This window comes from Argentina silus, assembly GCF_951799395.1.
Source record: "Argentina silus genome assembly, chromosome: 20".
In the NCBI taxonomy this organism is placed as follows: domain Eukaryota; kingdom Metazoa; phylum Chordata; class Actinopteri; order Argentiniformes; family Argentinidae; genus Argentina; species Argentina silus.
The window spans coordinates 5284723-5306418 of record NC_139674.1 but is presented as its reverse complement, the minus strand read 5'-3'; the positions used below and the strand labels follow the sequence as shown (position 1 = coordinate 5306418).

General features: G+C 43.8%; 3 protein-coding genes across 3 annotated transcripts in view; all 3 read right to left on the bottom strand.

Moving 5' to 3' along the window:
• LOC310820763 (microsomal glutathione S-transferase 1-like) overlaps positions 1-353 on the bottom strand; it is a 2319-nt gene extending 1966 nt beyond the window's left edge. Inside the window, exon 1 of the mRNA XM_083692548.1 lies at positions 242-353. The gene's annotated coding sequence lies outside the window, so the exon portion shown is untranslated. The remainder of the gene's footprint in view (positions 1-241) is intronic.
• A 148-nt stretch (positions 354-501) lies between these two features.
• On the bottom strand, positions 502-2975 carry LOC310820765 (microsomal glutathione S-transferase 1-like). The gene is made up of 4 exons (XM_083692550.1): positions 2874-2975; positions 1761-1906; positions 1352-1446; positions 502-1157 (listed from the first exon to the last, which is right to left on the bottom strand). The coding sequence occupies exons 2-4, from the start codon at positions 1875-1877 to the stop codon at positions 914-916; spliced, it is 456 nt and encodes a 151-aa protein (XP_083548676.1). The 5' UTR covers positions 1878-1906; positions 2874-2975; the 3' UTR covers positions 502-913.
• A 1226-nt stretch (positions 2976-4201) lies between these two features.
• Positions 4202-6807, bottom strand: LOC310820764 (microsomal glutathione S-transferase 1-like). The gene is made up of 4 exons (XM_083692549.1): positions 6651-6807; positions 5667-5812; positions 5303-5400; positions 4202-4813 (listed from the first exon to the last, which is right to left on the bottom strand). The coding sequence occupies exons 2-4, from the start codon at positions 5781-5783 to the stop codon at positions 4570-4572; spliced, it is 459 nt and encodes a 152-aa protein (XP_083548675.1). The 5' UTR covers positions 5784-5812; positions 6651-6807; the 3' UTR covers positions 4202-4569.
• Between the last annotated feature and the right edge of the window lie 14889 nt (positions 6808-21696).

Genomic DNA, 21696 nt, shown 5'->3' with positions numbered 1-21696 from the left:
TTTGTATTTGTGCAATATGTCAAAATTACATGCATTGTTAAAATCTTTCCATGAAATTGTTAGATAATAAAAAGACACGGCATTTATGCAGTATATTCAAACGCCTAGACAAAGAAAAAACGGTTCAAAAGAACCATTACTGAGCGTGTACCGTTTAACACTTCGCAACGCTATGTCATAGGCTGGTGAGCGTTGGCGTAGCCTATTTAAATTGAGAACAGTACCCCAAATAGTTTCCTACCTTTAGTAAGAACTTCTTTTTCGCCACCGTGAAAAGTACCAGCCGAATGTGTCTATGTGGGCGTATCTGTCCAAGGTGCAGTTAAACTTTGGCAACTGGAATTCCGCCAGAAGTTACGCAATCTGCGGCTCAAGCAAAAATGCTACCACTTCCCCCAAGGATTTACGCCGCCGTTAATTTCCTGATGAATTGCATTTTCACTCATTGTAACTACGCATCGTCGTTCTACGAACAAAAACACGGACAAAACGTTCTAATGAAAAGGTTTATTCATTTACAGGAGAAAAAAATAAATGACACCAACCCTGAATGGCATAGTTGCCTGGAAAATGAAAAAATATAAATGCATGTGGCAAACATCTGATGGGAGATCATTCGAGGTTATAAACCGTCATTCAAACAATACTGTACACATTGAGCTGCAATAAATAAAAATAAAAAGATGCAAGGTCCCATTTTAGTCATTCAGTAAAGAACACAAATAGCTCTAAATCTCTAATATTTAGGAACGTCATATCCCCAATGGAATGTACAATACAAGTGTAAAACTCAAAACCCAATGCAAAAGTATAAGGCATAAAAGAGGTAGTGGTTCCAGCCATACAGGTCCAGCTAGACTGGCTGGTCTGTAGGCCTCCTGGAACAGTGTAAGTGCTGGATGGGCCTAGCCATTTACAGGTGAAGGTAGCCCAGGACCCTATACGCCATGGACAAGGTTGTGGCCATGCCCACTACCCAGGAGATCCCCCTGCTGGAATGGGACAGAGGCACCACGTAGGCCACTGTGTGGCAGATCCTGGAGCCCACAAAGACCCGGAAGTGGAGCAGGGCAGTGGAGAGGTCGGGCCCGGTCAGGGCGTAGAGCAGACCAATCACAAAGAAGGGAACGATGTTCTCTATGTCATGCTGGTGACACCTGCAGACCAAGTGCAGAACTTAAGAATATAAACAACGCACTGGTAAGCAAATAAGTACTTTGTTTCCATAGTTAATTTGATTCAATGCCTGTCATCAACACACCATTTCTCGGTCCATTCCATGCATTACAATGAGCCTGTCTTTTGATTTCTACCTCCACCAGCCTCCCCTGGAAGAAAGTAACCTGCCTACCTTCTAACTCGTTCCACATCAGGGTCTGGCCGTATCTTCTTCTTCTTGTCATCAGAAGTCTTACCAAGCTTAGCATTGTCCTCTTCACCAAAATCCTTTGTAGAGAGATGGGAGAGTGACATCATAATCATAATCTCACTCAACTAAAAACATGAAGTGACCTACAAGTACAAGAGCGTTCAGTTTTAAGGCATTCTGTAGGTCATTCCATGTTCTAGGAGCACAGTTTCCCCCCTCCGACATCTGCATGAAAAAGAATATTGCTGGCACTGAATTATTAGACCATTGAGACCTCACAGTACAGTTGGTTTTGGTGGTCCTAAGAAAATAAATAAGTGAATAAATTAATAAGTTCACTTATGAATGAATAATAAATTAAGCTATATTCACAAATCCAAGTAAAGCGTACTTGTCGTGTAAAGCGGAAGTATGCAGTTATTGGGGCCATGAGCATCATCCTCAGGATGACAATAGTGGCGTATGTAGAGAAGGCCAGGACCACCTCTTTGTCAATCAAGTGTGCCATGTCTGCCAGTTCTCCGTGGTCTCCTCAGCCTGCAGGACAGAGATAAGCTACATGAACACCACAGGGCTTACCAATACTACAAGGCTACTCTTCTGCTCTTTACCTGTCCAACTGATGCACATTCTATTAATATGCAACTATTACTCATCCCCATTGAACTGTTAGTTTTGGGTTAAAACAAATATGAGTTAGCCCCTTGACCAAAACCACAGGGCAGATTTATAACGTCTATGATCAAATCACGTTTAGGGCCTGGATGGTCAATGTTTAGTTCGCAGAAATATAATCTATGAACTGAATCACATCAATGGTCTTACTTCATTCAGCCACGGTATCCCTGTTTATCAGCGACAATATTATGAAGTTGATAATATTTTACTTTCAGTTTCGCTTGACGTGCCAGTGGCTTGCGCTCAGTGAATCCCTACGCACACGCAACGACAGGCAAAGAAGACACCCATGCGACGGGGACCCGTTTTGGTTTCACCTAACCCTAATAGAGTCCAATAAATAAGCCTACACTATCAATGTACCTCTATGCAAATCTTGCCAACTGCAGTAGCCTCCCGTTAGAATGATAGTTCTCTTACAAGTTGTACTATCTTCATAAACAGTGTGCTGCCCATCACATCACGATCAAAACAGCGGTATTTTGTATCGTTACATTATAACCTCCAAGCGCGTCTGCGACATATGATCATTCAACACAAAAGTAACGAGACATGCAGTTATATCATGTAAAATGACTCAAGTCATATTTCGCCAAATAACAACAACATTTGTGCTGTCACATGTTGGCTGGAGTTTTACTGTTATCTATTGCCAGGGAGAGAGAGAGAGAATAATGAGGTAGTGAGAGAGAATTGTGACAGGTCAAGTGGACTCTGGCAAATGGTATATTTCAGTCAGTATCTAGTGTTGATAGACTAATTTTAGATTAAAGGAAAACAGGATTAGACACATAAAGTGACAAAAACTATTCAAACATTTCCTTACCTTTCAAATTGCACCTTGTCTATAAGCTCAGGCGATAGGAATCAGATAAGAGGTAGGGTTATAGGGTTTATATATCAGTGGGTTTGACACTGGAGAGTTTAGATTTGACTTCTGTGATACTTGGAATAAAGCCACAGATGAAGCAGTGTGACTGCACCATACCAAAGGTAAACAAACAGGTTTGTATCTGCAGGCAGCTCTTGCAGGGAACCGCTTTCACCTCGTCTCATGATGTCTATGCATTTACTGTAAAAATGCATTATGCATTAGTAGGGAGTTGGGTGTATAGTGGGGTCTGGATTGCAGGAAAAAAGCTGTTTCATGTGTTTGAGAAATTCCAAAAGCTCCAACTTTTGGGGGGTTCATGGTGGGGGGGGGGGGGGGTCACCCATGCTCTCATCTAGGGCCCCTGGGACGCTAGGGTCAACCCTTCTCTCACTCTCGACTCAGTGAGTGGTTTCTAATGTCTGTTGAGTCGGGCCTCATCTTAACGGGCCCGGCTCAGGTCGGGCTTGAATTTTCAAACTCTAATGCGCATCTCGAGCTCACGTTTTTTTATTTTCCAACATTGTGTGATTACCTCAAGGTGGCATTATGTGTGTGTGTGTGTGTGTGTGTATGTGTGAAGAGTACACATTCAGTTTCTGCTGACTCATAGTGACAGTTACAGTACTGTCCAGTGACACAATTCGAACGTTTCATTTGACCTGTCTGTCTTGTCTTCTCATCTTAACTGCCCCAAAATTCCACATTTCATATGTGAACATTTTGCATCTGCATGGTCTATAGGGGCCTAATTTAGACATGAACAAGTTCACAGTAAAGATGTTGTCCCTCACAATGATGATACAAATTATGTAGTGCCCCCCCCCCCCTTGTGTGAAACTTATGTTCTGTGGATTAATGAGAGAGAGACTAAAACCAATTAATTATTTTTTCCTTTGTTGGAAATAAAAATCCATGGATGGTATGTCAGATAATGGACTGTTTTATAGGGAGATGCATTGATATAAAATCTGGTTTATTTTTTATTTTTAGGCAGACGAAGGACATTCATACTGATATACTGTAAGTCGGACAAGTTGGCGGACTATACTGATAGTAACATTATGGTTGATTGTGAAATCATCATCACATGTATTTTGTATAGCAAAATCAAGTCTATATATATATCCATTGTTTTCTATCATTTACAGTTATGTCACTGCTGTCCTGATGAATTGCATTTTCACTTAACTATGCATCGTTCTACGAACAAAAACCCGGAAATAAATGTATTATGAAAATGTATATTAATTTACAGGAAAAAGCATGACATCAACCCTGAATGGCATAGTTGCTTGGATTTTTTTTTATTACAAATGTGGCAAACATTTCATGTCATTGGAGATCATAAAGCCTTCATTCATAAAGCCTTCATTCAAGCCTTCACACGGATTGAGCTGCAATATGAAGATTCTGCATTCTTGTTGCGTTATATCAAATGTCCCATTTCAGTCATTCAATTAAGCACAAAAATATAGCTCTAAATCTCTTATCATTTTTAGGACCTTGAAATCCTCAATGGAATGTAAAATTGAAACCCCAGTGCAAAAGCAATAGGGCATATAAAGTAGTGGTTCCAGCCGTACAGATCCATAGCTGGACTGACTGGCCTGTAAGCCTAGTAGTGTAAGTGCTCGGTGGGCCCAGCCATTTACAGGTGAAGGGTGCCCAGGACCCTGTATGCCATGGAGAAGGTGGCAGCCATACCCACCATCCAGGAGAGCCCTCTGCTGGGCTGGGGCAGAGGCAACAAGTAGGCCACCGTGTGGCAGATCCTGGAGCCCACAAAGACCCGGAAGTGGAGCAGGGCAGTGGGGAGGTCGGGCCCGGTCAGGGCGTACAGCAGACCAATCACAATGAAGGGACCGATGTTCTCCAAGTCATTCTGGTGACACCTGCAGACCAAGTGCAGAACTTGAGAATATAAACAATGCACTGATAAACAAATATGTATTTTTGTTTCCATAGTTAATTCCAATTTGATGCCTCTCATTCCAGACTGGGCCTACAGTCGTACATTACAATCAAATAGTTGTCATTTAGCAGACGCTCTTATCCAGAGCAACTTACAATAAGTGCTTTTGTGTAAAGTAAGTGAATCAACTATACATCACAGTCATTGCCAATAAGACTTTCAATAAGAATAACTGACACAAGCAGTCACAGTGCTAGAGAAAGGGAAGGAAGCAGGAGAGGCTGGTGGAGGTAGAAATCGAAGGACGGCTCATTGTAACGTATGGAACGGAATGACAAATGATATCCAACACACGTGGTAGAACTCGAAAGACAGGCTCATTGTAAGGCATGGAATGGAATGAGAAATGCTATCCAACACACGTGCCTCCGTCCTCTGATTTCTACCTCCACCAGCCTCCCCTGCCTACCTTCTAACGCGCTCCACATCATCGTTTGTCCGCAGCATCTTCTTCTTCTCCTCAGCAGTCTTGCCATGCGCTGCAGCGTCTTCCATGTTTAAAAAAACCTTTGTGGAGGGAGGGGAAGGTGACATCATGATTACTCACTCCACTACAGCACTTTACCTCAGAGTAGGCCGTGTCAAAGTGCTCCGTCTTGTTAGTCAGAAGCCAACCGTATGAAATGGAATATTGCTAGCATTAAATGAAGACATTGAGACTTTGCAGTGTAGTTGGATTTGGTGGTACCACAAAAATGAATGAATAAGTTCATTTATGAATGATCTTCAAGTAATTCGGCTTCAGAATATTCACAAATCCAAGTATAGCCTACCTTTCGGGTTATGCGGTAGTATATAGTTATTGGGGCCATGAGCATCATCTTCAGGATGACAATAGTGGCGTATGTAGAGAAGGCCAGGACCACCTCGTTGTCAATCAAGTGTGCCATGTCTGCCAGTTCTCCGTGGTCTCCTCAGCCTGCAGGACAGAGATAAGCTACATGAACACCACAGGGCTTACCAATACTACAAGGCTACTCTTCTGCTCTTTACCTGTCCAACTGATGCACATTCTATTAATATGCAACTATTACTCATCCCCATTGAATTGTTAGTTTTAGGTTAAAACAAATATGAGTTAGCACCTTTACCAAAGCAACAGTGCAGAAGTAACGTCTATAATCACATTATTTCAATAAACAGGCCTATCTACATGTCTACTTGTGTTTCACAATCAATCCTCCACACAAGTGGAAATGATTCATAGGTTCCCTCAAGGTAACCTAAAACAATGTTGAACAATGACATGATTGTAAATGATTAGGCCTACTAAATGCTGCACTGTTACGACTGCACGATAACATACTGTAGTACGTGTTACTATAGCAAGTCTACTTTCAACCTTTATCAAATATAGATAAACTGAATCCAATGAACAGGCCTACACTATCAATCTGCCTCTATGCTAATCTTACCAACTGCAGTAGCCTCCCGTTTGAGTGATAGTTGTGTTATAGTACATGTAGGCCTGTCTTCATAGGCAGTGTGAAGCAGTCACTGTCAAAACTATATCCTTAGGTTATGACCGTCAAGCACGTCTGCGACATATTATCATTCAAGTGAAGTTCAACACAAAAGTTGTGAGGAATGCTAAATAACTTCGGCAATATTTAGCTAAATAACAAAAACATGTTTTTACGGACACACCCCACTCTGAGGTGCAATTTGTTGCGCCATGGCTGTGTTGATATGAAGGAAAAACGAGAGGATTAATTACATATTCAAAAGTGACGAAAACTGTTCAAGCATGTTCTTACCTTTGAAATGGCACCTTGTCTGTTAGCGAAGGTGGAAGAACTATGCGGGCTACAGGGGCTATAGACACCGAAGAGGGATTGAGTTGACTTCTGGGATACTTGGAATAAAGCCAAGTTGTGTTGCACAACCTTTGCAACAACATGACTGCAGCATACCGAGGGTTAACAAACAGGTTGTGTGGTCCTTCTCATTGTATCTGAAGGCAGCTCTTGCAGGGAACCGTGTTAAACACATGTCATGATGTCTATACATTTACTGTGCAGTAAAAATGCAATATCATTATGCAAGATGAATGCATCTGGTTAGACCTGACGGTGTGTGTGTCTCTGTGTGTTTGGGCGTGTCAAAGGTATTTACTCACTCAACAAACAGTCGAAGCAACAGTTTATCGTGTGTGATATCTTCACTGTGACTGATATACGGAAGCCAAGTTTCAATGAGCACACAGTTTCTGCTGAGTCACAGTGACAGTAACAGTAGTGTCAAGCCAAACAATTTGAGCATTTTAGTTGAGCTGTCTGTCTTACCTTATCATCTTAACTGCCCCAACATTCCACATTTGGTATCTTTATAGTAAGAATTAAATGGTTGCATTTCTTTGTGTCAAAATGTGACATTTTTGCATAAATGGTCTATTCGATTACTGTACACATTAATTATACATACACTGTGGGCAATAGATACATCCTGTGCAACATAGGCCTGGGTGATCAAAATACATTTTAATAACATTCAATAACATTTGACAGCGGAGAGGAGAGAATATGTAGTCGGTAGAGGAGAAGACATTTGAAACAATATAGTGGAGGGAACTCAAACAATTAAATTATTTCATAAACTCAACCTAATCTCCTGTCCCCCTATTGGTTGTAAACCAGCAACACTAAGGGGTGTCTTGTAGCAATTTGCTTTAATACAATCAGGGATCTCTTATTTTGTCTCCATCAAATCACACTGAATAAAATAGCTTACAGAGTTAGTCTAGACTCCAGCTGGGCGGAGTCAAAGTCGTTCTCCTCCCCCCCAAAAAAATCCTGTCATTGCTCTCTAATCAACTGTATGTCAGGTTGGTGTATTCTTTTGTAATGCCTACCAGGTGCAGACGATATTTTATCTCTGCTTGAGCGAGGAAGAGTGATGTCTTGCCAGTTTGCAACGCTTTGAAAACATGTATGTGAGAAAAACACATCACAAAGACAACGGAAACTCGTTATTTATACCCTCCAACCCAACCCTCTCCCCATGACATCCAGTAAACCAAATATAGTCATTTGCTACAAGGGTATTTACCATTTTTGGAGAAAAAGAGATGTCTTGTTATCGGGAGTTGTTAAAGATGTGAGCCCAAGAGGATCAGGAGGGGAGGGGGTGTCTCTATTTGGCCCCAGGCCTTGTGCTTTGTGATGTGACGCGCCGATGCATCGCCGACCGTGACGGTAATGACAGGTGACAAGCACAGAGGTGTTGGTAGTTTTACTCAAATACACCATTTGCAATGTGGTGGTGACTAATTATCTCCGGTATTCGGTCCTTTAGTCGACGGTAGACTGTGAGGGGAATGTGTCATTATCTACTCTCATTATCAGCTATGAATTACAGGATGGACTCAAACTGACTCTTAGTCCCTATTAGCCCCTGTTCATAGGCCCCTCATAACTCCTCCTGGTAGATCTGAAAGAATTTGATATGTTCGCGTGACGGGCAGGGTTTGAACCCGGTGTCTACCATAACAAGTGTCTACCATAAGGTAAGAGGACGTCCTCAGTCATGTAGTCAGGCAGGGCTACCTCATCAGGAGAGCGTGATTCCAAGTCACCTCCGCTACATATGACATACTGTACCATACTTAATGGTGGTCGTGCATGGAACGGAATGAGGAATGGTATCAAACACAAATTCATACCATTCCTCATTCCATGCCATGCATTACAATGAGCCCGTCCTCTGATTTCTACATCCGCCAGCCTCCCCTGCTTCACGGATATGTGTGCATGATGTAGTATGATATGAATTCATCAGCGGCGTAGTCAAACCACTCTCTCTCCATGCTCTTCACACTAATCATACACTACAGATCTTAACGTTAATCAGATCTCCATGCTCTCAGATACCACACCGAAAGCAATGGCCATCTCTACTCTATCTATCTACGGTATTTAAATCCAAAGCCCCTGAAGTGGAGAGTAATTGGAACACCACCAGAGAGATGGCTCTATGAAATCTTCAGGATCACAGTCACCATCTCTGTCTGTCTGACGTTAAGACCACAAGGAGAGCCCAAGAAAAATAATGTAGTGTGATTTCCCACAAGGACCTGTTGTAGCAGCAAACACTTGCATTGATCTCCCACCAGCCAGCCCCACCAATGATTGGGATGCTGGCTGCGACACTCGCCAATTGATTTCTTATGGTAGCCGGCTTTACAGGGGGTTGTAGGACAACGACGACTAAATAACAGCTCGGCCAATGATCTTAATGCCAGAAGCCAAGCACAGGTATTGATTTCATTACGGAATACCTTCGAGGTTCCAGGCACATACATTTTTTTATTGATCAGCGACAGTGTCCACATTACTTTCAGCACTGTCACATGCGCGGCAATCGGCCAATCAATGCTGGCGGAATGCTGAGCACACGGGATTGCATAGGTAACAGCGGGGTGCAGTAAATTTTCTGCATCGTGCAATCAGGTTTGGGAAGGTGACCCAGATTGACGGAATTGATGAGTGTGAGTGTGTCCAGTCAAACCTCGGGGATCAACCTTAGATATGGAGTGATTAACTTGTCCGACAAGGTTTCATTTGACCCTGATCCCCCCCATTGGGACCAGTGCGTAGAGGAAATTGGACATTTTGTTTAGTTTATATGTTACAATTGGCTGTCATTCGTCCAGTCATATAGTGTAACTGTGTACCTACATTTTTGATTGCAAAAAACATTAAAAAGTTGCTGAAAAGGAATCAGAAAATGGTTGTTACTGTAATACTGTAACAATGATGTTATCCAGACAGATTGTTTGTCATGATATCAGAAAGCTACGTTTTGCTGTAGCAATATTATCAGATTAAGGAAAAAGCAAAGTGGTCTCACATAGAAGTTTTAAACAATGACTGTACTAGTACTAGTACTCCTGCTTTCCGTACACAGATGTAGAAGATCTGGTTCATAAATCCTGTTTGCTATTTGTTCATCTCTCCCCTTATCTGTGCATTCGACTGCTACACGCCTTCTTCAGATAGGTCTTGAAACACCATCTCATGGTTAAGTGTTATACCCACACACATACACACACACTCACATGCACATACACACACACACACACACACACACATTCTCTCTCTCTCTCTTTACCCACCTCTCTCTCTCTCTTTCTCTCTCTCTCTCTCTCTCTCTCTCCCTCTCTCTAGTCTTATCAATCTAACACATGTATGTGTGTGTTTGTAATGGCCCTTCCCTAATGGAGGTGGTGTGCCCCTGTGCTTGTGTAGGGCAGGCCTTGGGGTCCTCAGACTCTCTCTACCCATGGACCTTTCCCTTCCAAATGGGTCTTAATGAAGAACCTCATTAAGGATTAGCCGTTGCTCTGCACCCTTAATGAGGGCCAGACAGCTGCTCATTAGGCTCACAGCTTAAGGCTTTGTCTCTTCTCCAACCACCAGTGATACATCATCACTTACCACACCCCTCACAAACACCATAGCTGGTTACCTATTTACAATCTACTGTTGCTGTGGAGATTAAATAGAGAGTTTTTGTTTGCATGTGATGTAATAGACAACGCAAGGCTGTAGCCGACCTTTGTGGGAAAACGGAGGAGAGCACACACTCATCACTGTGAATAATATTCTCCTTGAAGTTCTACTACATTTGACAGCATTTTAAAAGCAATGTCTCTTCCAAGGTCATCCATGTTTGAGAAAGAAGTGCTCTGAGGGTCCAAGGGGGCCATGATCCCACTCATCATCAGGGTCCTTAGAAGCAGAGTTGATTGGAGTTTGTGGAGTGGAGGGGGGGGGGGGGGGGGGGGACTGTCCAAGACTCAGACTGCTGTTAAGAGAGAAATGCATAGTAATTGACAATCCTTTCTTGATAAAGGTTAGTCTGTGGTGCGTTTGCAGTACGTTTGTCATGATGAGGGCTGGACCCATCAGGCATGGAGATAACACATATACACACTCGCACACGCACACACACACACACACACACACACACACACACACACACACACTGAGAGTGATGATGAGTGCTGGAGCCATCAGCCATGGAGATAACACCGAGGACAAACAGCACGTCGTCTGAACGTGGCGGTAACATAATGCAGATATAATGGCTCAATCACCTCAGACAAACGTCACGATCTCGTCCTCCCCATTCGTCCGTGCCCTGATTGTCCTCGTGTTATTCAACGCCGGGGTAATTGAAATGCTCCACGCATGTAGCGTGTGGCGAGGAGGGGACACGCATTGATAAGACTGAACTTACTTCACTCCCCAGCCCGAGCAGCCTTTATAGAAAAGGTTGATGTCGGACGTGAATAGAAAATCGAAATGACTCACGTCCGCAAACCGGCTCTAAGTGATTAGGGATGTGTCATCATCCCTCCCGTCTCTCTCTCTCTCTCTCTCTCTCTCTCTCTCACGCCTTCCCTTCATCGGCCCAGCTGGGTGAGTTTAGGGAATAATAAGAAGGTCTCACTTAGCATTTACTGCCTGGGCTTCATGCTGTGAAAATGTGGATAGTCGTGCCAATGGCCAGAAGGACATGCTTATGGATGAACTAACTCAACTCTCCTCCGTAATTCTGTCTCCTCGCTGGAACCTATCAGCTAAGGAGTGTGTCCTTGTGCTGTGTCATGTGCTGTGCTCTCCACTTTCATTATAAATAGGGTATGTAACCGCTCCGTGGTGTGTGAGTACTTTTACAGTGTTTGGGTCCAGGATTCTTCCATTGCTTTGCGGCTGTCGAATATGAGCACTGAGCAGACCAGGCATTCACAGCAAGGCTGATTTCAGGTTGGAGGGATGGATGGATGGATGGATGGATGGATGGATGGATGGATGGATGGATGGGGATGATAGAAAGGGATAGTGGTCTTCAGACAAACAGCATTGCTCCCTTGCACTCCGAGCTCACACAAGTCTCGAACCTCCGTCCTCCCTATTGCCAACACACGTGACCGCCCGTCACCGGAATAACCGATGCTAACCAGCTACGCCACCAAAAAGCTAGCAATTCAATGGCGCTGGTAGGGGTATTTCAACTCGAGGAGTGAGTTAACCATTTCATCTCGGTGACATACATAGTACTCTGTCTGATATTGTGTGTCAAATCAGAAGGTCTGTGTGAAGAGATGCGCCATAGTTCTTGTCCTTGACAATATTGCCTTGAAGACACAGTGTATACAATCAAACATTCTCAACTTTCTCACACACACACACACTCTCTCTCTCTCTCTCTCTCTCTCTCTCTCTCACTCACACACACACACACACACACACACACACACACACACACACACGCTCACTTTACAACCACCTCATGATATCTACGTTATTTTAGTCTCCCCAGTGACTGAGACAGTGTGTGTGAATGAGCGTAGAACCATGTGGTAATCTTAAGGATCTGGTATCAACGCGACCGAGGCTCCCCGCGCAAATTGAGATAATTATAGACAGCGGGCCGCGGTAAGTAGTTCTCCCCTCCGTGCCGGTGCTCAGCAGAACAAAACCGTGCTCTCTGGGTGCGGAGGCCGCTGAGGCCCCCACTCAGCAGGGGGGCAACGTCTCATTAGGGCGCTATTTTAACAAAGCGCTTCCCTTCCGCACTGCAGAACGCCATGTACCCACGGCCTGAAGATCTTCTCTCTTCTCTCTCTCTCTCTCTCTCTCTCTCTCTCTCTCTCTCTCTCTCTCTCTCTCTCCCCCCCCCCCCCCCCCCCCCCCCCTCACAAAGGGATATAAATCTCCTTTGGGCAGGATAATTACCGAGATAATTTTATCCGTAATGATGCTTGTCAGTCAGGAGTGCTGATGAAATTAAAGAAGTTCTTCTCTGAGAATGTTCTCCCTGAGATTTATGTGTCAGGAAGAGAAGGAGAGGAGGAGGAGAGGAAAACTCAGAAACCTTTTCTCCAGAATTTTGTGTGTGTGTGTGTGTGTGTGTGTGTGTGTGTGTGTGTGTGTGTGTGTGTGTGTGTGTGTGTGTGTGTGTGTGTGACCTAATAAATGTTTTGCAAAGGTATCGCCTGGATGGAAGAAACACAATAATGTTCTGTATATATTCCTCACCTGGCTTCAAGCCCCAGTCAAGCACACATCAATTTCAAATACATGTTAGAGGCGGACAAATGACCGTTGTTGACACTGTATTAATATTATTCATAATGATAAAAATGGCGCAGTGAGTCGGTGACACAACATAATGTGAGCGTTGTGTGACTGTTGCCATCGGAGTACATCATTCAACTTGACACTTAATTTGCTGTTCACACATACACCTGGCAGTAAATATGCAGACATGTTCTGTGTTATGGGCAAATCTGGCAGGCTCCAGGACAGGCCTTTTAACAAAACAGTGTACTTGATCATGGTAGTAGAAAGCTGGGGAAAGTCAACGCTCGCCCCAACGGCTGCGGTTCTGCACACTTTGATCTTGAATCTGAATTCTCTCGACTTGTCTTATAGTTTTTCAAAAAGGGCTACTTAAATTATTTCAGAGATGCCGTTCCTCGGCGCGGTGGCAAAGGTAAAGCCCTCCCGTGGATATGAGGAGATAAAAGCGGAAAACAAAAGACATCATTGCAGGAATGTTATAATATTTAGCATAAGCAGCGCCAAACATTCCTTCAAGGAATAGATGTCTTGAGTTTTCCTTTAAAAAATTAACGTGGAGGAATTGGGACCCCGTGTTGTATCGCTCAACAAAGGCGACTGAACAATCGCTTATGTCAAACTTTGACAATGACAGAATTAGAGCAGGGTTTCTCAGCTCCCTGTCCCCCACTGGGACCTCGCCACACACAACTCGGAAAGAAAGTTTACTTTCGTTGTCATTTGAAATTACGCTCATTTGCATTTGCCAGGAGAACGAGGCCACATGAAAAACAATATGATGCCACCGAGAGGGACGAGAAGAGACACGGAGTCTTTGAAACGGAACCGTGGAACACTTCAATGGAATGTGCACCATTGTTTGCTAATCAACCCCACTGTGTTCTAAAGGCTCAATGATACAGAGTAATAAGAGAAGGTGGAGAGTGATCAAGTAACCACATCATGGTAACCACTGAGAGTTCGGTTCATCTCCTGCTGAAGCCTCTCTGCAATGACAAGTCTGTTTTCAATGACAAGTTTGGGTGTGGCTGACTATCAGGTCCCCCCAATTGTTCACATTGGCATACTAAACCATGCTAATGTACTGTATCACATGGTACAGTCTTCTCTGAGCCACACAATCATCAAAAGAGCACCATTGGTTGAATTGTGAGTTTTGTGAACCAAACTCCCTCTCTAAATAAATAACCTTTGAAAGGAAGAACATTCTAAAGAGGGAGAAAATAAATAAATGAAAGAAAAATCGATGCTGGCGGATTTTAGTCAGAGCAGCACAGTGTGAAAAATACAGGAGAACATTTCACATGCTGCGAAGCCCACTCGAGCACTGACCCTCATACGGGGATCCTACTGCCAGCGAGATCAATTGACAGGACTAAAGTCACCAGGGCATTGATTGATTAATCAAAGCTAATGTTCTTTTGATCAGCGGGACTACCCTATTAACAGGCGAAGGCAAAGTAAAGCGCCATGTTTTATTTACTGGTTCAGCGTCACTTGTTGGCTCCCGCCGTCTCAGACTTCAAAGAGCCTGTGACAATTCTGTCAGAGCCTTGATTTGATTGATACAAAAAAAGTTGTCTTTCTGTTCCCACCAGATGCATCCAGTAGCGTGAATCTGTTTTAATCGTTACCAGTTACAAAAAAAGTTGTCTTTCTGTTCCCACCAGATGCATCCAGTAGCGTGAATCTGTTTTAATCGTTACCAGTTTTTCAACACCACACCATCATGAAATGATGATATCTTTATTATGTAGTATATTGTACTTCCTCATTAGCCTTTAGGGACTGAGAGTGTTGTTTTCAAAAACAGAAATGCATGACAGATCGGCTTGTCATTGCGGCCGGACTGAACCCTGGGCCAGGGCTACCCTAAGTGAGAAAAATGTTGGGCCCCCCCGCCCACACCCGCAACCCCCTACCCCTCACCCACCCACTGCAACCGGTATATGATTTTTATGATTTTGATTTTGCAATAATAAAAACAAGACATCATAGGAATAATAGGAAACTGTGTAGGCCTACAATATGGACATTAAAATGATAATACAAATTATCGAATACAATAATATAAAGGGCTGGCTTATTGAAAGCAATGCTAAATAAAAGTCTTCAGTTGCTTTTTAAAAGAGCCAATTGCAAATGGCTCAAATGGAGGTTTCGGAGTAACAACCAACACGAAACCTCCCCAGCAAAAAGAAAAATGAAAAAAATCGCTATATTTTCTTTTCTTACTCTGGGCCCCCTAGTGGTCGGGGGGCCTATGCGCAGCGTGTAATCTGCGTATAGGGAGAGCCGGCACTGATGGAACCAATTTAAGTGAGGAGAAGCCGAGGGGAGTCGAGATCGGTCTAACTGGAGCTTAAGGCCAATCCAGTCCTAATCAGCCTCCCTACTGCCTAACCCAGCATGTTCCCACAGTCAGAGTTGGTTCCAGACCACAACAAGAAGACAATCAACATCACACATATGTTGCATGCTGTAAGGCGGAGGGTGGGGGTAGGGGACTGTATGCGTCAAAGCTTTTGATAACAAATGCAATGTAGTTAAAGTGCTTTATAGACTGAGTATTTCCTTTTCCTCTGAGGTTCATTATTGGAAAAAAGAAAATGCCGTTCTCAAGAGTCACCCCCGATTCGGCTTCGCGATGGTTCCTTTTACAAGGAAACAACAAGGTCTTGTGCATCAGACCACTCCAGCGTCTCGGTTGGCAAGCACACAATATTTTATATTTAATGATCTCCTGTAGTTCAGAATGTCAGGTGTACCCACACTTACAGTATAGACCAGGGGAGTTGTGGTGGAGATGGAAATCGGAGGACGGGCTCATTGTAATGCATAGAATGGAATGAGGAATGGTATCAAACGTGTGTTTGACACCATTCCTCATTACATTCCATGCATTACAATGAGCCCGTCCTCCGATTTCCGCCTCCACCAGCCTCCCCTGGTATAGACGTGCCCTCGCCTCGCTACACCGTCCGTCTATTCTCACAAACTTTACGGCTTGAAGAATGTTCTGCTTATAATTTGTAAAGAGAATGCGGCCCCATCTTTCTTCATTTGAGAGGCCCCTCATTCCCTTCCCGCCCTTGAGTTTCTCCAATGTCAGCGCTCACTTCAAAAGCCTCTGAATGAGCTTTGAGGACTCCGCTGAGACCTCCCATTGCAAACAATTATTCTGTCCGTAGTTCATTGGCAGATTTCCTCAGATTTTTATTACTAAGCCGTGAATCAAAGTTCCCTGCGTCCCTGTAGTGCCTCCTTCACACTAGTTATCCTATTGACCCATATACATGGGAGTTGAATATATATATTTTCCCCTAAATGTGGCCAAGGATCAGTCGTGTTGTCGTTTGCACAGCTCAGAGCTAAGAAGTGGTGGGCTGATCCTGGAGTTGCCGGGGCTTTCACACTCACTCCCACACGACCACTATTCTGCTGCCCTCCTGGGTCACTTTGCTGTGCAGCAGAGTATGTGGACTAACTCTTCTTGGAGGAGCGAGGTCTGAAGGCAGATGGTCTGAACAGTTGAAACTACTCCCCAACTTTTTCTTTGTGTTTGTGTTTGTGCGTGTGTGTGTGTGTGTGTGTGTGTGTGTGTGTGTGTCTGGGTATGTCTGTCTGTGTGCGTGTGTGTGTGTCTGTGTGCGTGTGTGTGTGTGTGCATGCGTGTGCATGTGTATGTGTGTGTGTGCGTGTGTGTGTGCATGTGCGTGTGCGTGTGGTGTGTTTACCTCTCTCGCTCGCTCTCTCTCTCCCCCCTTCCCTCTCTGATTCCCTGTCTGGCCTGTGTACTGTACCTCAGGCATGGGCCGGCGGGCCTTTCATGGTGTGAGGCTGCATCATCCAAAATAGATAAGAAAGGTCCTCTCCTGCAAAAGGGAAAGAACAGTGTGATGTCTCCCCAGCAGAGGTCCAGGCAAAGGCTCCAGTACCTGCGAATGGGAGCCAGGGAGAATAGGTTGAAGGCAACATGAGTGAAATACAGTGTTCATCCCCCAGGTTACCGCCCACATAAACTAGGAGAGAGAACGCAAGTCCAGCCATGTCCTGAAGAAAAGGTACGGTTGGACAGTACACCCACAGATAGATAAATGAATAAATAAATGTAGTTTTTTTTTTCATTTATTTATCTGTACATGTAAAGTCCTTATAGTCTGTATTCCAAACTTACAATTATTCTCTCTGTGCATTGTGGCCTGAGGAGGACTCACAGTGGATCTTCTAAACAAACATTAGTGTCAATCCATTCAAATCCACCAGGAGCAGAATTAGCTCCTGATCATCTTGCCTGTTTGTTTTGACTAGCCTACTTGGATTGAAAGACATGTTCTGATTTTGAATGATTTCTAAACGGTTTTCCATGAATAATGCCTGAAACAATGGCCAAATCAAGACCGTGCTTCACTGAGTTCCATCTCTATCTCACAAACCATTATGAGACACCAACCCCTATCAATATACCTATCAACTCATTTGTCACACGGAAGAATTATCACAGCCTTCGATAATAAATACTCTATCATTACGCTTCCTTTCCACTTATTCATCTGCGGGTCTGACTTGAAAGCGATACAATCTAATCAACTTTTCTACTGAATTAGACTTCCGTGGCTCTCGACAGTCCTACTGTACGCCCGTGTCTGTGGAGACAGGTGAGGCTCAGTCTGTTTTGATCTCTCAAACATGTATTCCATCTCTTCTCCGCCACAAGGGAGCCGCGTGTCAAGGTCAGTGCTCAAAGACAAGGTGCACCATGGGAAATGAGCCTGTGTGAGGAGAGGAGTGAACGCTCGCCTCCCCTCTTTTGTGAGGGATCAGTGCGGCATCAGAAGGATCGGGCTGACACTAGTGAAGTCCCCGGGTATCACCTATCACTACCTGTTTCTGCCACAGAGGAAACCAAAGGCCTGCCCTAATTGTATCATTAATATCATTGCAGTCAGAGGACCAATTATTCTTTCTCTGTATCACCTGCCCCAACCTTGAATTAGGCTCTGCTGTGATGTCTGAGAAGAAGAGAGCAGTCCAGTGATGGCAGTGGAGGATTTCTTAAATCTATGATTTCATGTGTATGACATTGGATAATGGCCTACAGACCTGGGCTAGTATGCATAAAGCGTGTTAGAGTATTGTAGGATTGCTGATCTAGGATCATGTCTCTCCTGTTCATGGAATTCTATTCATTATGATCTAAAAGGCCAAACAGATTCTAGATCAGTACTCCTACTCTAAGAGTCTCTATGAATATGGGCCCAGGTCAACATGTCCTGAATATCCTAACCTTTTCCCGGGAAGCATTACTCTGTAATGTCACTTGAATATACAATCAGCAGCTGAATCCCATTGATATTATCCTCTATTTCTCTCCTGTCCAGAATCTGTGATGTGTTTGATTCTTTTGCCCTTTATCCTCCCTTCAACCAGGACCAAATGGCTATTAAGCATGCTTTGTCAAATCAGTGCGAGAGGTGTCTCCCTCCCCTGAACAATTTACTAGACAAATCAATGTGTTCGGCCCTGATAAGAGAGCTCCAATCAATAACGGCCAGCACTGTTCCATCACAGTTGACCGGCGTGGACATATTTGGTAGTCATCAATCTCTCACATTAACATTTCCTTTATTTCACCGTATTTCTCATTATGGCAAAGTCGCCAACGCAAAACGCCATTGAGGGGTGAGGACTAGTCTGGGAAGTTGCTGAAGGATTCATGAGCCCAAAGGGGAGATTCATCAAAAGTTTTGTCAAAGCTTTTAATACCCACGATGAACATTATTTATAGAGAGTATGGCAGCGTGTTCAAACACATACTGTATACAGTAAAACTGTTTAAATCATATTTCATTTTATTTATTCAATGTGTTTCACATTAGAGAAAATACAAAATGTCTATGTCCAAGAGAATTCTCATTTTCACACTTCCTGTTGAACCATACATTTTGTGAGAGCAGAAAGATTCATTGAAATTTGGGATTTAATAAAATAAAGAACGTTAAATATGGATATGTTGAGCTCTATACTTGTAATGCCCTTGTTACATTTCAAACTTCTACCTTTTAACTTGACATATTTTATTCAGTTTCTTAAATCAATGATATTCTTGCATCATTTTTTTCCTCCACAGATTTGACTAACACTAAAATTATACCCTAAACATCAGACATGTGAAATATCAATCACACACAGCGACATATTTCCACAGAGATGCCGAGTGAGGGAGAATGGAGCAGCTTGCTACTTGGTAATTTATAAAACCATACACAATGTGTTGCTTTTGAGACAAGTTATGGACCCACAAACAGCATGACAAATTAGAGTTGGGGCTGATAATGGATAGTGAAGACATTACTGACACACTATCCCATGCCGGGATATTTCTTCCTCATCATCAACTACGTTGTGGACTAACATGGCCCAGAGTGAGTCGTTTTTCACATCTGCCTCAGGCCCCCCAAAAAATACATTGATGAATAAAACAACAGGAAACCAATCAATCTGAGCGAGCCGATTTGTCAGGTGTGAGCGACTGGCACTCCGGCCTTTTGACAAATACAGCCAGCTCGCTTGTGTGTGTGTTCGCCAGGGTCTTGCTTACCTCTCAGCCTGACCGAGGTACACAGTGTCAAAAGCAGACTACCCAGTTCACTTCAAACAACTGGCATCACATTGAGTACCCACTGAATCTCTATTGAAGCAGTCTGTAGTTTCTGTCTGTAGCCAGAACCCATCGGCTAAAAAGAGGTCTTTTGTTCACATTCCCTATTCGCCTGATGATTCTACAACATTCATTGATCATATTTTATTTTCATAATGCATGATGCCAAAATGTAATTATTTGATATGAAATATGTGGTGTTCTGATACTGTGTGTTGAACGAAACCCTCACAGCTTACACAGGTAAAACAAGCATGAGTGAATCCCTTCAGAGACCCAGTGATATCCATATCATCTAAACATGAAATATGACTGACAAGTCAGGGATTGTGTTGAGAACTTGAGTAGGGAGTGTGTTTGCATGTGTGTGTGTTTACTTGTGTGTGTATGTGTGTGTGTGTGTGTGTGTGTGTGTGTGTGCACTATATGCGTGTATTTGCACGTGTAAGGAAGGTAGTCTACCTTTGTTTGTGTATGTGTGTGTGTGTGTATGTGTGTGTGTGTGTGTGTGTGTGTGTGTGTGTGTGTGCACGCACGCTCGCGCGCCTCGCGGGAGAGGATGGGAGAATCAATCTCAGGCCAGCCTCCATTCCTCTGCCTTATCAAGCTGAGCTGCGCTGGCCGATGGTCCAGATTTGAGATGATCTACATGCCTTTATGTAAGTGGAGCTAATCCATCATGGACCAGGGCGGTGGGGAGCAGTGAGAGACAGTTCCCAGGCGCTTCATCACTCTAACTCACACCTCTCACAGTGCTTGACACAGAGGTGAACCCTGTCCCTGCAGATGGAGCTGACCTGGAACTAGAAGATGTCTTCTACTCCTTTATCGAACCAGCTAACCTGGGAGTTTGTGTCACTCATCTCTTGATCTGTTGGTCAAAAGCACCACCTTGTGATCTACCAATAGATGACTGACACCTGTCAAAATGTCCTCCCAATTGCATACATTCAGTCATTCAGTTCTTTCCACAATCGTCAACTGTGTCCTTAACAGGCGAGGCTGGTGGAGGTAGAACTTGTGTTTGATACCATTCTTCATTCCATTCCATGTGTTACAATGAGCCTGTCCTTCGAGTTCTACCATGTGTGTTGGATACCATTCCTCATTCCATGCATTACAATGATTGTTTGATTTCTAACCCCACCAGCCTCCCCTGGTCCTTAATGAGAAGAGAAGCAGACTTCTGGGGAGCCCGCTCCCTCCCTCCCTCCCTCCCTCCCTTTCTAAATGAAAAGTGATCCTAACACCTAACTCGTGGAACATGGGCATGCCCTGATTCCCAACCAATCCTGCGCTGTCCTGACTTCTCCTCCTCCTCCTCCTCTTTCTTCCCCCGAGTTTTCCTCTCAATCCCTTCCTCCTCCCTCCGATGGCTCATATCCATCCCATTCCACAATTAATTCAGTCATCTCTCCTCTGTTCTAGTCAAGGTCAAGGCCTGTGATATCTTCATTAAAGAAGAAAAGAAAGAAGAAAGTTTTCCCGCTTCAAATGAAGCCTCACATTTGTGAGCTGTTCAAATCAGACCATTTAAACTCACTTAACCCCTAATTAATCCCCAACACTCACTCTGTTCACAGAGCCCCTCACTAATGAAATTACACCAAAGGAAGCCCAATAACGTATTCCACAGGCAGCAGCCCAGACACAGGTGGGAGTGCTGCACAACGTTCACACGAATACGCACCCAGGCTCACAGTTTACTTAAGAGCCAGCAGTGGCAGAGGCCAGGACACACAGGCCTTACGGCGGATTAGAATTGATACATGTTAAATGCTTCACCCAGGTGGGAGCTAGTGCTAACACACTGGTAGCGGATGAGGGAAGTTCCCCGTACAATATATAAAGCGATTGTCAACACCTGTGTCAGGTGGAATATATATCGCTATATAAGGTTGATGGAGTGGGGTGCCGGCAGCTACGATGTGTGTGTGGAGGTGTGGTAGAGGCCTTTAGCGGAACAGGATAAGACCACACCTTATGCTAGGTAGCCATCATTTCATCACCATCAAGTCGTATAATGGAGTCTAAGAATAAATATACACCGAA

Bases quoted from the DNA above. Each gene is read 5' to 3' on its own strand.
- LOC310820765 (XM_083692550.1), bottom strand. From the start codon at position 1,877: ATGGCACACTTGATTGACAAAGAGGTGGTCCTGGCCTTCTCTACATAC. The intron at 1,447-1,760 runs GTACGCTTTACT...CTCTCTACAAAG, and splicing joins ACTTCCGCTTTACACGACAA to GATTTTGGTGAAGAGGACAA. The intron at 1,158-1,351 runs GTAGGCAGGTTA...CTTGGTCTGCAG, and splicing joins GATGTGGAACGAGTTAGAAG to GTGTCACCAGCATGACATAG.
- LOC310820764 (XM_083692549.1), bottom strand. From the start codon at position 5,783: ATGGCACACTTGATTGACAACGAGGTGGTCCTGGCCTTCTCTACATAC. The intron at 5,401-5,666 runs GTAGGCTATACT...CCCTCCACAAAG, and splicing joins ACTACCGCATAACCCGAAAG to GTTTTTTTAAACATGGAAGA. The intron at 4,814-5,302 runs GTAGGCAGGGGA...CTTGGTCTGCAG, and splicing joins GATGTGGAGCGCGTTAGAAG to GTGTCACCAGAATGACTTGG.